Source organism: Maniola hyperantus, chromosome 25 (genome assembly GCF_902806685.2).
Source record: "Maniola hyperantus chromosome 25, iAphHyp1.2, whole genome shotgun sequence".
NCBI lineage: Eukaryota > Metazoa > Arthropoda > Insecta > Lepidoptera > Nymphalidae > Maniola > Maniola hyperantus.
The window spans coordinates 6,743,533-6,761,469 of record NC_048560.1 but is presented as its reverse complement, the minus strand read 5'-3'; the positions used below and the strand labels follow the sequence as shown (position 1 = coordinate 6,761,469).

Below are 17,937 nucleotides of genomic sequence, written 5' to 3'. Positions count from 1 at the left end.
TACGGTGAATTTATATAGTAATAAAACTTATATATATTTTAAAACTATAGTGTTTAACAATATTTTTTTAATTTTTCTTTAAATTTTGGAAAAGATTTTTCGTGAAATATGTCTTTCGGCAAGTCATTATATAGTAGCACTCCCTCAAACTGTATAGTTTTCACCCCACAATTAGTCCTAGCTTTAGTTAATTGTAGTTTATGTTTGTTTCGTGTACCATGTCTATGAGATTTTGTCTTAAAAGTGATTTGTGTATGTACGGACTCTAAGAGTATTTTTCTAACTAGTGTGCATGTTTTGTATTTGTATCTCAAATTTATATCTTAAAAGCACTTGTGAAAGTTTAAATGAGCAAAAGTCTTCTTAAAACTAGTTTTAAAAAGACTTTCAAGTAAAGAGTGAATAGGCATCTTCTAGACAAGCGCGCTCCATCTTAAGCTGCATCATCACGTTCAACGGTTATTTTTTCGTTCACAGTTGCCCCATCCCATGTCACAATTTCCGGCCCTTCAGAAGCAAGAGTGGGAGATCCAGTACCCCTCAGCTGCAGCACAGCACCCTCGAATCCAGCTGCGGATATCAAGTGGCTGGTACTGGGCAAACACCATCGAGATGCCAGCAATAGAACTGTTATATCACCAGAAGGTAATATGATATATGACTTTTATATGACTACTAGCTGATGCCCGCGACTTTGTCCGCGTGGAATTAGGTTTTTAAAAATCCCGTGAGAACTCTTAGATTTTCCGGGATAAAAAGTAGCCAATGCCGCTACACAAGCTTGACGCTTAGTTGGAGAGGAATGGGGAATATTAATCGTTTAACATGGCTAATATTCGGTTTAAAAAAAAATTTTTTTGAGCAAAACTTGAATGTTATTAAGTTTGAACTTGTCGAAATACAAAAATATTTTGATGACCATAGATTTTAGATTTTTACTTGATTTAATGTCCACAGGTGGCTGGATAACGACGTCAAATATAACAGTGGTGGTCGAGCCGAACCGCCGCTCCATAGTGGTGGTATGCCATGGCATCAACGGTCAGCTCACCGAGAATGTGGTCGCCACTCACACCATCAACGTCCTATGTAAGTTATAGAAGTAAGACTTAAGAGTGCTCTCCTTTGTAGCTTCAAGTCGTGAGTTTTAGTCATAGTCATCTATATATATAAAAGGAAAAGGTGACTGACTGACTGACTGACTGACTGACTGATCTATCAACGCACAGCCCAAACTACTGGACGGATCGGGCTGAAATTTGGCATGCAGATAGCTATTATGACGTAGGCATCCGCTAAGAAAGGATTTTTGAAAATTCAATCCCTAAGGGGTTGAAATAGGGGTTTGAAATTTGTGTAGTCCACGTGGACGAAGTCGCGGGCATAAGCTAGTTTATTCATAAAACTAGTTGATGCCCGCGACTTTGTACGCGTGGATTTAGGTTTTTAAAATCCTGTGAGAACTCCTAAATTTTCCGGGATAAAAAGTATAAGCCTATGTCCTTCCCCGGGTTGCAAGCTACCTCTGTACCAAATTTCGTCAAAATCGGTTGAACGGTTGAGCCGTGAAAAGCTAGCAGACAGACAAACAGACAGACTGACACACTTTCGCATTTATAATATTTTTAGAATAGAATAGAATGTTTTTTTATTCATGTAAACTTTTTTAAAGTGCTTATAAATAGTCAGGTAGTTTTAATTTACCACTGGTTCGGAATGCCGTTCCTACCGAGAAGAACCAGCAAGAAACTCGGCGGTTGCTCTTTTTAATTTTTCAATTTACAATGTTATTATACCGTACTATACAAGCCATTGCAGCCCCGTGCATTGCTGGAGCGAGTCAAATCCAAGCTTTTTTATCGTTTACATAGTCTGCGACTGTATAATATGCTTTTTTTAGGAGCATACTTTTAACACATTTTTTAAACTTGTGTAAAGGCAAGTCTAAAATTGCTTGTGGAATTTTATTATAAAATATTACACTCATTCCCACAAATGACTTTCGCACCTTCCAGAGGCGGAGCGCAGGAGTAGCTAGCTTATTTTTGTTTCTAGTTTGCCTATCATGGAGATCACTGATTTTTTTGTAACTGTGAATGTTTTGTCGTACAAAAATTATATGGATTATTAATTAGTATGGATACACATTATACGTCAACCCCACACCATCAACGTTCTATATAAGTTATAGAAGTTAGGTACAGGGTGTAACCAGAACGCTGGCAAAAACGAAGACATCTGATACTGCTGATGATTACTGATATTTTAGCATTTAAACTACCGTTTACTTACTGATATATACCATACTTGATTACTGATATGATACCATAAAAGAAAGTGAAAAAAATATAAAAGAATGCTATAATTTTGTAAAAGTTTACGATGTATTGCTAATAAAACACCTGACTGACGCTAGAGGTCAACGAACGTTGCATAAATAGGACACTCGAGGTCAATGCTACGTCGTAGGCTGGGCATTATGCTTGACAAAATATTTTATACACGTTTATTACCTACTAGCTTATACTCGCGACTTCGTCCGCGTGGACTACAGAAATTTCAAACCCCTATTTCACCCTCATAGGGGTTGAATTTTCAAAATTCTTTCTTAGCGGATGCCTACGTCATAAAAGCTATCTGCATGCCAAATTTCAGCCCGATCCGTCCAGCAGTTTGAGCTGTACGTTGATAGATCAGTCAGTCAGTCAGTCAGTCACCTTTTCCTTTTATATATTTAGAGATTATCTGCCAAAGCCACCATGATTCAAACTTCATAGTCTCTGATCGTTCCTCCCTGTGTTGGGGACAATGCGCAGAGAAACATTCATCTAAATATATAAAAGGAAACGGTGACTGACTGACTGACTGATCTATCAACGCACAGCGCAAACTACTGGACAGATCGGGCTGAAATTTGGCATGCAGATAGCTATTATGACGTAGGCATCCGCTAAGAAAGGATTTTGAAAATTCAACCCCAATGAGGGCAAAATAGGGGTTTGAAATTTGTGTAGTCCACGCGGACGAAGTCGCGAGCATAAGCTAGTCTCTCTATAAAACCCAGAGCTCTCCATCTAGATGTAGCTATAACGTAATTGGGTACAAATTCAAGTCACGCGCTTTAAAATCTGCAAGCCCGCGCCGTGTGGCCCTAATTTACGGTCCCCATCGATATTGACATTATATACGTCACCGACATGTCCGGTGAGCTGTAATAAACCGATACTGGTGTCGTTAACAGACTTCGGCTCAGTTTTTAATGTTCCACATAAAAAAACCGGTCAGGTGCGAGTCGGACTCGAGCACCAAGGGTTCCGTACCCGGGTATTTTTTTCGACATTTTGCACGATAAATCAAAAACTATTATGCATAAAAACAAATTAAAATTTGTTTTAGAATTAGCAGGCAAAGCCGTTTCATATGATACCCCACTTGGTATAGTTATAAATTGAAAATACTAATTATTTGTTCATGGACACATTTTAATTTTTTTTTATGTAACTACAAAGGAGAGTGGGACTTCTGGGCCTGATGTTAACAAGTTGAAATATACTTTTAAAAAAAGGGTATATTTTTTTGATGTAAAATACAAAAAACTAGCCCATTTTGCAATATACAAACCGAAAAACATTAAAATTGAAAAAAAAATGGAGAAAGTCGATTAAAAAGGGGACACTTGACAAAGTTAGTTCCGATTTTCGCCACGCGCCAAGATAACCTTGTCGCACTGTAGCTGGCATTTGTGCTAAATCGTCGCTTAAAGTTCGGGTTAGCTCATATAGCGGTATAAGCACATTCGCTTGCGAGGCACGAGCCTCCCTGTTAAAGTATTTTTATTTTTTATTTTTTAAATTCTTTATTCATTTCAATAAATATTTTACAAAACATATATAACGTTATATTATAATGTTAAACTTACATTATTTAATACTTACAGGCTAAGTCGCGCCTCTTAAAGTTTATATAGGAATATTATCTTACACGTTTAATCATAGATAGTTACATTTATATCAGAAAGCTAATTAATTGAATGCTATATACTTAATTGGTATATTCGCTTACAAAAAATGTTATTATTTATTAAAAAAAAAAAAAAAAAAAAGTTGTTAAAGTAAAGTTGGCTCGCGGTCATCTTACACTGCGGGATTTGATCAACCCATCGCCGGCTCACTACTAAGAACAGGTCTCCTCTCAAAAATGAGAAGGGTTTGGCAAGGAATTGGCGCACTCTGACCAGGTGTGTATTGGCAGACTTGACACTGCTTTGACAAGATTATGTAGAACTTTCCAGGCATGCTGGTTTTCTCATGGTGTTTTCCTTCACCTTTAAAGCTAGTGATAATTGCTCAAAACGCACATAACCCCGAAACCGGGATCGAATCCTCGACCTTCCGAATTGGTGGCGCAGCGGACATCTTAACCACTATCTCCGCCACCGCTCCAAATTTTTCGTAAGTCCGTTTAGTCGCACGGTAGCGCGCTCCAGTCAGTGGTCACCCATACCGCGCACTTTGGCTGCGCTCAACGCGCTGCTGAAGGAGTCCCCTCGCTGTGACATATTTGCTGACAAATGGGCTGACCTCATGGGTCAGATCTTGCACTTTTGTGAAAATTTATAATTTTGCTTTTTAAAATTTATAATTTTAACAATTTTTGTAAGTATGTTTATGTTAGTTTGTACTCGTAGTTTAATTAGTGTAATTGGCTTTATGGCCGTTCTAATTAAATAATAAATAAATAATAATAATAATGCTAAAATTATAACTGCTATGCATTTTCAAGTTCCATTTTTTAGTCTCAAAGCTAGCGATTTTATCACAAAACGTTTGTTCTAAATCGTCGCTTAAAGTTCGGATTAAGTTCGGATTAAGTTCGGGTTAAGTTCGGGTTAGCTCATATTGCGGTATAAGCACATTCGCTTGCGAGGCACGAGCCTCCCTGTTAATGTAAAGTTGGCTCACGGTCATCTTACACTGCGGGATTTACTCGCTGTTATTTTATTAGATGAGGGAAAATTGGCCGTGTGGAGATTTTCGTGGTTAGTTTAGATGATAAAACGTAGAGAAAAATTGGGGAGATGAAATTTTATTTTTGAATCAGAGATGATAACTGCAAAGTGTCGCTACTAGATGGCATTAACAGTCGCTTCAGTACTGAGTGAACATACATATTATCACAAATTTCGTCATTGGCAGTACGCGAAACCGTGGCCTAGCGGTCAAGGCATCGGGCGCGAAACCCAGAAGACGGTTCAAATCCGCAATTTTTGATATGTATTCAAAATTATCAGAGATGATGTTAAACTTCTACAATTTTGAAGAAAGAAAGAAAGAAAAGAAAGAAAACTTTTTTATTCGATCTTGAACTTTTGAACTTTTTTTTAGTAGGTACTGATTTTAATGTTAGTGTATTATTTTTTATATTATAATAAAGGACTAGATGTTGTTTTTCCGGCGATTTCGTCCGTATGAATTTAGGTTAAAAATCCCGTTTGAACTTTTTTACTACCCGACTACGGGAAAGCCAAAAGGAAGGGTTATAAAGGCAGTCTATATAATATGTATGTATATTTTTATCTTTGTGTGTTCTATGGGGTTTTAGTATCAATACGGTATTTGACAACTAGTCAAATCAGTAACTTTTTATCAAACGTCAAAACGCGCGCTTAGTATGCGAGATTTTATGAAATACCGATGTGTGACTTAACAATCATTTGACGTGCTTTTTTTAGTTTAATCGATAATTTAAAATGGTTATTACACTTAAAACCAACAAAGGACTTGGATTTTACGTATTTTGGAAGACCCTTTATTTAATAATCACTGAGATATAATTTTTTTTTGATGTAGTCAAATACCCAACTTAATTTATTTTAATTTTAATTTAATGTTTTTTTTAACTTTAATTTAGATTTGAGTTTATTTAATACAATTATCTATCTCTTTTTAAATCCGCAGGTCAAAAAAAGCTGCTTTTAAATATCAAAGTAAATGAATGGAATAAAATTATTAAGTAAATATTCCATACAAAGAATACCCACGGAGTGTACGTAAGTCTTGTTATTTTTTCATACATCTTTGTTCTGGCGGGTTTCTCCCTTGTTTATTTTCCCTGTGTACCTACGGAGCGCTGAACGTGATTGGAAAGGGGATTTTTTGGGGAAAAAAACTCGAGGCAAAAATATATTTACTCGGAAACTCGCGAATTTGAAAGGTGAAGAACTTTTTGTGTTTGCTTTCTATGGGAAAGAATACAAAAAAATGGGGCAAGTGTGAGCCGAGCCTCGCTCTTTCAGGATTCCGTACATAATTATGAACAACAAGTTTGGGTGTATGAAATATTTCAATCCCGAGCTTAGACATCGCAACAATCCGTGAATGAAAAACATAGAGAGAGAGATATTTTACATGTTATCTACTCGAGAGGAGTCCCGTGCTTGTAGTGAGCCGATGATGGGTTGATCATGATGGTGATGACTGTATATTTTTATCCATCTAGATTCGCAGGTGGCCGCAATGAGGACTATTGTTCTTTAACTAAAATTAGTTTTAAACATACACAAAAGCTAGACTAAAACTATATTTTTTTGTTTTAAACTTAGAGAGCGCATAAACAACCGCACCGGACGTCGGCGCGGAATTATCATATTTCCCGTACTTTTCCAACATGGCGCCGAACATGGGCTGTGACGTATTTTAAAGTGCTATTTCGAAGCTCCACCGGCCTTGCGAGTAAATGGGGCATCTATTATATTATTACTTAATCTATGTACATTTTTAAATGAGTCATTATAAATCCATAGTTAAGGCGAGGCGGTTACGCACTCATCCGATCCGAATCCGTGAAAATACGTTCCTTTTTTATTTTATTTTATTTTATTATATTATAAAGGCACACAAAACAGGTTTCAGCTATAAATGGTCCAAATAAAAATAAAAAACAATAGATTGAGATCTAAGCGGTAACCCTTAATATGTGTACACAACAATATATGCACTGACTAACTGAAAAGATACAATTTATAAAATATTATTGTTTTGTATGGGAGCTTATGACATATTTTAGCGTTTAAACTACCGTGAGTGATTTCCATTCTAAATAATATCTGTCCCGGCTTTACTCACGTGTTTAGTCGACGTTAGCCCGACTAGTTTCGAACCCATACGGGGTCCTTTTTCAAGGGAGTCCGTTCGCGCACGTGCCGCGGTTTTGACTGCGGGACGCGCGTGCCGCTGCCCGTAGACATATGACTTATGACATATGTCGTAGATAATCGCTGGTATTCGCACGGATGATGGATAGAACTTAACTGAAAGCTCGAATGACGGTAGTGCAGTGCGTTATCGCCGTTACGGACTACATCCGATCCGAATCCGTGAAAATACGTTCCGAAGTAGTCATAGAACTATTTTGTATGTTAGCTTCGGAATAGCTTGGATTTGGATCAGAGATCGGATTAGTGCGTAAACAGTATCCGATTTCGGTCCGAGATATTTATATACGTATTTTCACGGACTCGGATCGGATGCAACGGGCATCCAAATTGTCAAAGTCAAAGTCAAATGATTTATTCAAAATAGGTAATAAATTACTCTTTTTGATAGTCAGATGTTGGATTTGTAAGATATTGTGTGTCTGTCTGTCTGTCAGCTAGCCTTTCACGGTCCATCCGTTCAACCGATTTTGATACAGAGATAGCTTGCATTAGGGGGAAGGACATAGGCTACTTTTTATCCCATGGGATTTTTAAAAACCACGCGGACGAAGTCGTGGTTTCAGCTAGTAATAATATAGGGATAACGCTAGAAGTAATAGGAAGACAAGATTCATGTTACCCAAAGTCTGTAACTACTACGGTGAAAGGTTAAGTGAATATTCGGTACCTAAAATTTACAACGGCATAGAGTGGTTAAGGGAAGAGAATAAGGTCAGTGAGGGGGTGCTTAAGAAAAAGTTAAAGGAACACTTCCTTAGGGACCCCCTTACTGTTTAATTTATTATTATTATTTGTTTTTTATTTTAGTTTATTTTGTTTGTTACCTCAGATTGAGGATTGATCTCTAAAGCGTTCAATTCGCTGCAGCGATCAATCCTTAATCTGAGTATAAGTTTATAAGTTAGAATATAAGTTTACATACATAAGTACAATTTAATACGTAGATTATAGTTATTTTTAAGGAGCGCCAGCTCGCCAACAAACTGGCTCACCAGTTTGGCGAGAAAAAAATAATGTAAATATTTGGTGTACCTACGCTTGAAAAAAAAAAAAAAAAAAAAAAAAAAAAAAAAAAAAAAAAAAAAAAAAAAAAATATATATAGGTACTGTTGCGTTTATAAAAACAAAATAAAACCATTATAACTCAGTATCATACTTCATACAAAATAATTTCTTCCAGACTGCACGGTAATTTTCTTGCATAAGTAATACATTACTTCTGCTTCCCAAGCATATTAAACCGCATATCCTACTTAGCTTACATCACCCGTATTTATATCCGGCTAAATTCACTTAGCTGATCCTATCTGAGGCTATAGTTGGAAAGAGACAGTGCTATGGTGAGTGCGGTGGAAGAGAGAGACAGAAAAAATAAGGCAGTTTGAAGTAAGGTGTTTTTTATTCGGACAGATAAGTGCGTATCGGCCCTAACACTGGCTATAAAGTTTTTGAAAAAAAAAAACAAAATCAGATCAATATCGGCTGTATGCCGCCATTTTTAAATGTGTTTTTTTTACTTTTTAGGTCTATAGTTTTATTTTTTTAATTACAACGTGCCTAAAATGGTAGTTTTTAATAAAAATATTCTCTCGCTCATTGAAAATTTTAGATACAATTAAATTCATAGCTAACCTATAATACTGTACGAGGCATGGAATGAACAGCCGCGCTGATTCTTTGCGCAAAAATAAGCCAATATATTCTGGAAATTTGCAGCTTATCATCAATAATAATAGATGAAGGAAACCGAGCGATCTGGTTGCTTGTATTAAAACAGATGTTTCCGATCTATTCCGTTCTATTCTGAATGTTTCTTTTTGCTAGGTCATTCCTAATGGGCTTGGTACAATTTAAACGTTCTAGCGTTTTATTTCCTCTTTTGCTTGACTACATGTGTATGGGTTACATTTATAAAAACTCTTATTTACACAAGTTTTACACTAACATCTCGATTTAAGTAAAGCTAGGTCTTCTTGGGAAAGCGGTGCCGTGACAGAGCATCTGCTATAGCATTGTTGTTACTGAAATCTTGCCTATAGAAACGCGTGGTTATCTAGAGTTGGATTTGACACCGTAACGCATAACTAACTCTAGGCAATACATAGCATACAGATTTGCTCGATTTTTGACGATCGATCGCTGTGCATGCAAATTCGCTTTGTGATTTTTTTTTAATTTTCGTTTTTGATACCATTTTGTTCAGTTTTAAAAGGCGCGTGTGCAGGAAAAATCTCGTTCTTACTTCTAGTTTTTACTTTTTAGCTATGAGATTTTGACCTATAAGTACCTATAGCAAATTTTATAAAAACAATAGTGATATTTCCGCCACCGCTATCCCTTACATTTTAAGCCGCACCCCAAAAATATGATTAATGACACCCCAGATAACAAGTTTGCGCTCGCAGAACGCTTAAACGCTGGTAAAGCATAAGATCAAAGGCTTTTCATGTCTTAATTATGTACCTACACGCTTCCTTGTATAATGAATAAAATATAGGGAAAGTAATTTCTTTTTCTATGTGATGCTGGTTTTACACGAGCTCTACGGATTTAAAGCTCGTTAGACCTCCTTACGTCATTTACTCCTTCCATTTGATCTGATCCAAAGGCGGGCTGTTGGACTTGTGGACGATCCCAAACTAACCGGCTCGTTAGAAAGCCTGGAGCACCGCAGAGACGTTAGCTCTCTATGCGTGTTCTAGCGCCTTTATAATGGGGAGTGCTCCGAAGAGCTTTTTGACCTCATTCCACCCTAATTTTTCTACAACCGCACCGCGTGCCACCGTAAGGAATTTCACTCTCACCACCTGGGTGTCTGGTGCACTTCGACCGTCTGCTGTGCCAGATCCTTCTTTCCACGCACGTGCAAACTGTGGAACCAACTCCCATCGGCGGTGTTCCCACTAGATTACAACATGGGGTTATTCAAGGGGCGGACCAACAGATTCCTAAAAGGCCGGCAACGCATAGGCGGTTCCTCTGGTGCTGCAAATGTTCATGGGCGGCGGTAATCACTTAACATCAGGTGACCCGCCTGCTCGTTTGCTCGCTATCTCTATTAAAAAAAAAACTCTATAACTGCTCGTGATGTTCTATCAACTACCTACCAGTACCTACTAAGTACAGTATGCGCCCAAAAGTGATGAACATCTTTAGAAGGAGATAGCAGATTTGTAGAGCACTGTCTCGGTCGATGAGGCTGACAAAACGTCATATAGTGAGTGACACAAACAACACTCTACAAACCTGAAATGTTATTCTAAAGGCCGATGCTCATGACTTTCGTTCGCGTACTGTACTAGATGGGGTTTTTATTTATAGACTAGCACTTATCTGCAATCAGACCTGGTGGCAAGTGATGATGCAGCCAAAGATCGAGCGCACTTGTCTAGAAGATGCCTATTCAATCTTGACTTTAAGTTACCCATATTAAATTTGGAGGGAAAAAATACTTCCCATGTGATTTTTAAAAACCTAAATCCATTTAGACGAAATCGCGGGTATTAGCAAAGTGAAAGTAAAATATTCTTTATTGTACACCAAAACCAAAATAATAGAATTAATATCTAAATATATAAAAGAAAAAGGTGACTTACTGACTGACTGACTGACTGATCTATCAACGCACAGCTCAAACTACTGGATGGATCTGGCTGAAATTTGGCATGCAGATAGCTACTATGACGTAGGCATCCGCTAAAAAAGGATTTTCGAAAATTCAACCCCTAAGGGGGTGATATAGGGCTTTGTAATTTGTGTAGTCCACGCGGACGTCGCGAGCATAAGCTAGTAACAAAGATGTTTGCAAGTACAATAGGCGGCCTTAACGCTAAAATAGCGATCTCTTCCAGGCAACCTTAGGGTACTAATTAAATAAAGTAAATACACATATACGACGTATATGTATGTATGTATATATGTATAATAATAAAAATACAACAGTAAAAAAGAGAGCTTTCAGAAAGCTGGCTTCCACCTTAGACTTAAGTCGTCACTTAAATACACTTTATAGTTTCATCCCATCTAATTCCAAGCCAGTCCAAACGTCGCTTGACTCCTAAAAGTGGTGACGGCGAAAAAGCGCTCAAATGACGTCAGGGTTGCCACAATTACAGCTGAGCAATTAATTCGTGCGGCGTCCGCATGCTCATTAATGTAATGAGCGAGACGTGCTCGGCCGAGGCACCGAGGCAGCCCTGGTTTATTACCTATTCGACACTATTCATGACAATTAGGGAACTTCTAACAAAACGTCGAGGCTTCGACGTCACTGGCAGGCGTCAAATGTTAGTCAATTGTCATTTGACGCAGGTAACCCTAATGTGGCCATATTTTTCTTTAATCTTACGTCACCATAGCCTAATATTGGAGATTCAGGATCAAACCGAGAGTTCGCTCACTCGAGTTCACTCTGACACTATGATTAAACCACCTCAGTGCAGAACAGTGGTGAGCGCTGTGGTCTTATAAATGGGAGGTCAGGGCTTCGATTCCCGCTAGGGGCAATTCGGAACTTGTTTTATGCATACGAAAGTGTTAACAAGTACATACGAAAGTTTGTTGGTTTATTGATCTGTCCTTTAATCATGCCGCAACGGAGCAACGAATCAACCTAATTTTTGCATGGATATAGTTAAAGACCTGGAGAGTGACATAGGCTACTTTTTATCCCGGAAAATTAATACTTCCAGGGATTTTTAAAAACCTAAGTCCACGCGAATGAAGTCTAGGCCCAAAAACCACGTCGATCTGTTGCTCTGTTGCGACGTGATTGATGGATAAACTAACAAACCAACAAACAAACATACTGTCGCATTTATAATAATACTAGCTGATGACCGCGACTTAGTCCGCATGGAAATAGGTTTTTTGAAAATCCCGTGAGAACTCTTTGATTTTCCGGGATAAAAAGTAGCCTATGGCACTCTCGAGGTCTTTATCTTATACCCATGCAAAAATCACGTCAATCCGTTGCACCGTTGCGACGTGATTGAAGGACAAACCAACAACCAAACACACTTTCGCATTTATAATAAGATAAGAGGTAGTGACGTACTTGTTCGAAACACTTCCCACCAAAAGCCAACAAGAAATATCATAGTACGAGGACTTCCAGTATTACACTAAACGCAGAGTTTAAGAAGCAATAAAGGACCAATTAACCACGGTCGAGTGGGGACGAGACCTTTGGGCGTTAGGCCGTCTCCACACGCCTCAACAAATCGGGTTAAAGATTGAATCGATATCGGTGACAAGGACAGCCTATACCGGATTTAGCACACGCTAAAGGGAGATAGCGTTATTTAATTAAAACGCACGAAGTTTCGAGCTGTCCCGGGCAAGAATTAAATTTTGCTAATGTTGTTGTTTTAATTTGTACTCGTGTTTATATTTAAGTCCTTTTAAGGAGTATTTTAATACAACCTGATCCGCCCCGGCTTCGCATGGGTCAAATTTCCAAAAATCCTATCTACATAATCATTCAACAGGTAATATAAAAAGTTTGATATCAAATTTAGCTTATGGTTCCTTGTATACAGGGTGTAACCAGCCCCCCAATTGTGTAAGAATAACCATTTCATGGCTATCGCAATCGTCAAGAATTCTGCCCTTTGATTGGCTGTGAAAAAATGTAAACAGCGAATCAACCAATCAAAGGGCAGAATTTCTTGACGATTGCGATAGCCATGCAATGGTTATTCTTACACAATTGGGGGGCTGAACGCTAGCAAAAACGAAAACAGATGATAGTATTGATGATTACTGATATGATACCACAAAAAAGGTCACGAAAAAATATAAAAAAGCCTACATTTTCTAAAAGTTTACGATATATATTGCAAATAAAATATCCACCTGACGCTAGAGGTCAGCGAACGTTGCATAACTAGGCCATTCGGAGTCAATAACGCGTCGTAAGCGGGGCACTGACCCGAGTTTTGCACGCTGACATTGCGAGTTTGAAAAATACTACAAAATGATGCAAATGGTTATTGGTATTGGATTGTGTTTAGGTCGTATAACAATAACGCTAAGGTTTTGCTAGCGTACTGGTTACACCCTGTATAGTTTCTCCTATAGTATTATATCGATTTTTGAAGGCCGTGACCCCTTTCAAAGGATCGCGAAACCTTACAGAACAAGCATTAGGTACAAACTTGTAGTTCCCAGTGAGAATCTCTAACCACAAAGCTACCCTCGCTCGATACCTACCAGCCTAAGCCGTCCTTATCAAAGATTAACATAGTTCCCTAATCCGATTACCGAGATGATGGGAACTGGATAATTAGAACGCACAAACAAACGCGACCAATATTCAATTAGGGGGAAATAGGAAATAAGGCGCATTACAAACATTGATTAAGACAGTCGCTAATAATATATATTAGTCATCTAAATATATAACAGGAAAATCTGGCTGACTGACTGACAGGCTGATCTATCAACATAGATTTTTGAAGGCCGTGTCACCCCTTTCAAAGGATTGCGAAACCTTACAGAACAAGCTCTGGGTATAAACTTGTAGTTCCCTGTGAGAATCTCTAACCACAAAGCTACCCTCGCTCGATACCTACCAACCTAAGCCGTCCTTATCAAAGATTAACATAGTTCCCTAATCCGATTACCGAGATGATGGGAACTGGATAATTAGTGCGCACAAACAAACGCGCCTAATATTCTATTAGGGGGAAATAGAAAATAAGGCGCATTGCATACATTGATTGAGACAATCGAAAATAATGTGTATTTAGAGATATTGCATTTATACATGTAGCCTGCAACTTCGTCCGCGTCTTAAAAATCTTGGTGGGGTTTTTGATAAACCCCTTGGGAACTCTTTGATTTTTCGGGATAAAAAGTAGCCTATGTCACTCTCCAGGTTGTATGTACAGGTAAAGCCCTTTCATTTATGATACCCCACATGGTATAGTTATCTTACTTTGAAAGTTGAAAATACTAATTATTTGTTCATGAACACATTTTAATTTTTTTGTTAATGACATAGCCACAACATTCACGGTTTTCGGATTTTTCCTTTACTTGTGTTATAAGACCTACCTACTTGCCAAATTTCGTGATTCTAGGTCAACGGGAAGTACCTACCCTACAGGTTTTCTTGACAGACATAGACGGACAGACAGACAGCGAAGTGATCCTATAAGGGTTCCTTTTTTCCCTTATTATAAATGCGAAAGTGTGTTTGTTTGTTGGTTTGTTAGTTTATTGGTTTGTTGATTTGTCCTTCAATCACGTCGCAACGGAGCAACGGATTGATGTGATTATTTGCATGGGTATAGTTGAAGACCTGGAGAGTAACATAGGCTACTTTTTATACCGCAAAATCAAGGAGTTCCCACGGGATTTTAAAAACCTAAATCCACGCGTACGAAGTCGCGGACATCAGCTAGTAATCTAATAAATTCTTAATCTGATATTGGCACCGATTCTGAGCACAACCTAATTTTAGAGTATTCGCATCCTCTTCTTACTAATGTAATATGAAAAGTACAGACGCAGTTTTACAGTTTTAAATTTAATTTTTAGATAGTAATTTTTAGATTTTAGCGCGCAGTCGCGAACCGTGTTTAAATTTGTATTGTGCACTAAAATTTAGAGTCTTTAAATGTGAAAGTCATGTTCCGTTCCTTTTTTAGCATTGTTAAAAAGAAAAGGATGCCGATACTTTAAATTTAGTTTAGAGAAAGACAAAGGAATCGCTGCCAATATACAATTTATTCGTCGCTATCTTACCTCGGTCTGAATAGTGTAGAATGCCTTATCGTACATTGTTTCCATTATAATGATTACAATACTGTGACAGCAGGCGGCGGCGCCGTGTTCAAATACCAATGTTTATCTGGAGCCTTATTTAATCTGATATACGTACAAACATACAGTATATTATATTATCATGTTACTAGACTATGTCCCCGACTTCGTTCATGTCGATTTGGTTTTTTTATTCAGATATGTACAAGATAGCGTTATAATATTAGTATGTACATATAAGTATTAAGTATGGATATGAAAATATGGATTTTTAAATTGACTGTGTCACACATACAGACGTACAAACGGTCTAGACTATATATGTATTTCTTGTTTTACTACTGAATAAAAACAGCAATAAAAGAAACCATACACTAGGTACATAGTAGGACTTTAAGATTGACTTTGCGATTATTTTGTCGCATGTGTGTGAAAATACTGTCTCACACTGGACTTCATAGTCTAGATAGGGGCTTCTTTAGGGGACCATTCAGATGATATGTACTGTATGCTCTGCACACTACCGGTTGAATATGAGACTGATAAGCTGTGCTAGCCTAGTGGTTAGGACGTCCGCCTCCTAATCGGAGGTCGGGGGTTCGATCTCGACACGCACCTCTAATTCGGAGTTGTGTGCATTTTAAGTAATTAAATATCACTTAAAACATTGTGAGGGAACCTGTATGCCTAAGAGTTCTCTAATAAATAATCTTCTCGAAGGTGTGTGAAGTCTGTCAATCCACACACAGCGTGGTAGACTACGGCCAAAACCCTTCTCACTCTGAGAGGAGACCTGTGCTCTGTAGTGAGCCGGCGATGGGACACAATATCATGACTAACTTTGCGATCATTTAATCGCATGTGTGCAAAACACAGAGAATTGTGGTCTGTGGTGCAAAAGTACTGTCTTGAAGATTATTATGAGGAACTCTAAAACTACAATAATAAGATAGAGAACCCACATAACCTCGATATCCTGGCATCCCGCCCAATCAGTGTACAGTCGACCACATATTGTCGCTATCGGAATTTTTATTCTACCCTCTAATAAAATAAATATGTCACTTTCCAGATTTTATCATCATTTTTATTAGATTTAAGCTTATTGGAATTTCGGTATTGTTTAGCTTTTATTGGTTTTATTTTGGAAAAGAATTATTGTTATTTGTTCTGGAGAAAACAAGTTTCTTTTTTTTAAATAACAGTGAGCTTGTCTCAGTTGCTTAAAAAAACTCGCGACTTTGTCTACGTTGACTGCACAAACTTCCAAGCCCTATTTTGCGCCCTTAGGGGTTGGATTTTCAAAAATCCTTTCTTCGCGGTTATCTATGTATGTTATAATAGCTATATGTCTGTATAGAGATTAGCCAACTGGGCGGGTGATATAGTGTAGTTTGTGTCTCTATTCCCTCACTCTCATAGCCCGATGGAACGGAAATCCGACACGACCGGAGATAGTTAAGGTCCAGGATTGACGGCTTTACGTGCTCTTCGAGGCACGGGGGTGACACACTGCCAACTTCCTAACTCCGGGCACTAGTACCGTGAATTTCTTGGCGGAAAACCCTAATACCTATTTTTTCGCCCGACCCGGGAATCAAACCCATGGCCTCGTCATCCGCTGCCAAACATGCTAGACCAGCGAGGCATCATCCTTATGTATAAAATTCAAAGTCCTGACTGACTGACTGACTTATATGTCAACGCACAGCCTAAACCGCTGGTCCTAGAGACATGAAATTTTGAGGGTGTATTCTCTCTAAAGAGTACGTATCCACTAAGAAAGAATTTTACGAAATTCCACTTATAACTCGAGTTATTTGCATGAAAATTAGAATATGGGGTTTCGGTCACAAATGAAGAAATAATAATAATAATAATAATAAAAACCTTTTATTCAGCCAAATTTACAAATAGGTAGAAACAGGTAGGGTGCCGTAGTCCCTGGGGAACCAAGGAGCCGACCAGTGTCCATGCTCCCTGGTTACGTGTTTCAGGATTTTTGGAAATTCAACCCCCACCTCGATTTTCGGAATTCCATCCGAGCGAAGCCGGGGCGGGTCGGCTAGTAAATATTATAACGAAATCCTTATCCGAGTGTACCAGCTGTCATATTTTCTAGGATCAAATGGCGACCTCGTTACGCTGCGCCATTGTTTATGGAAGAAAACCCGCTTTTTACAGAAAACAGGAGATCCGTGATATCCTCCGAAGATAGAGGATACACTCGCACATTGAGGATAATAGGATAGAGGGTATAGAATAGAATATAAATAAAAGGAAAATCTTACTGACTAACTGCTCTACCAACGTAAAGCTCAAACTCTAGCTCTAGCTTTAGAGCCTCGATAGCTCAACGCTTAAAGGAGCGGACTGAAAACCGAAAGGTCGCCGGTTCAAACCCCACCCGTGGCACTATTGTGGTACCTACTCCTAGCACAACCTTCATGCTTAATTGGAGGGGAAAGGGGAATATTAGTCAGCAACTTGGTTAATATTCTTTAAAAAAAAGTCTAATGTTTATGACGTCACATTCTATTTCATACAAGCTCCCGTGAGCGTTTTGACGTTTGATAAAAAGTAGTTGATTTTATTTTATTTTATTTTATTATAAAGGCACACAAAACAGGTTTCAGATATAAATGGACCAAATAAAAATAAAAAACAATAGATTAAGATCCAAGCGGTGGTAACCCTTAATATGTGTACACAACAATGCTTAAATAAATATATGCACTAACTAACTGATAAGATACAATTTATGAAAAAGAAATACAAGAAAATTAACTATGAAAAATATATTTGACTAGTAGTCATCATCCCTACTATACACAATAATATGTGTCTGCTTTGAACTCTCTGTCATATGGTATTCTCTGTGAGGGTGGAGTGTCCTAGTTATTAATCTGAGTGCGTACGTTAAAACTATCCTTATGTAGACATATCTAGAT

The 17,937-nt window shown here is 38.0% G+C and overlaps 1 protein-coding gene across 1 annotated transcript in view; it reads left to right on the top strand.

Annotated features, from left to right (window-relative positions):
• sns (sticks and stones) overlaps positions 1–17,937 on the top strand; it is a 345,229-nt gene that overhangs the window by 289,712 nt on the left and 37,580 nt on the right. The window contains exons 10-11 of the mRNA XM_069507275.1: positions 478–645; positions 958–1,089. Of these exons, the coding sequence (XP_069363376.1) occupies positions 478–645; positions 958–1,089 (300 nt within the window). The remainder of the gene's footprint in view (positions 1–477; positions 646–957; positions 1,090–17,937) is intronic.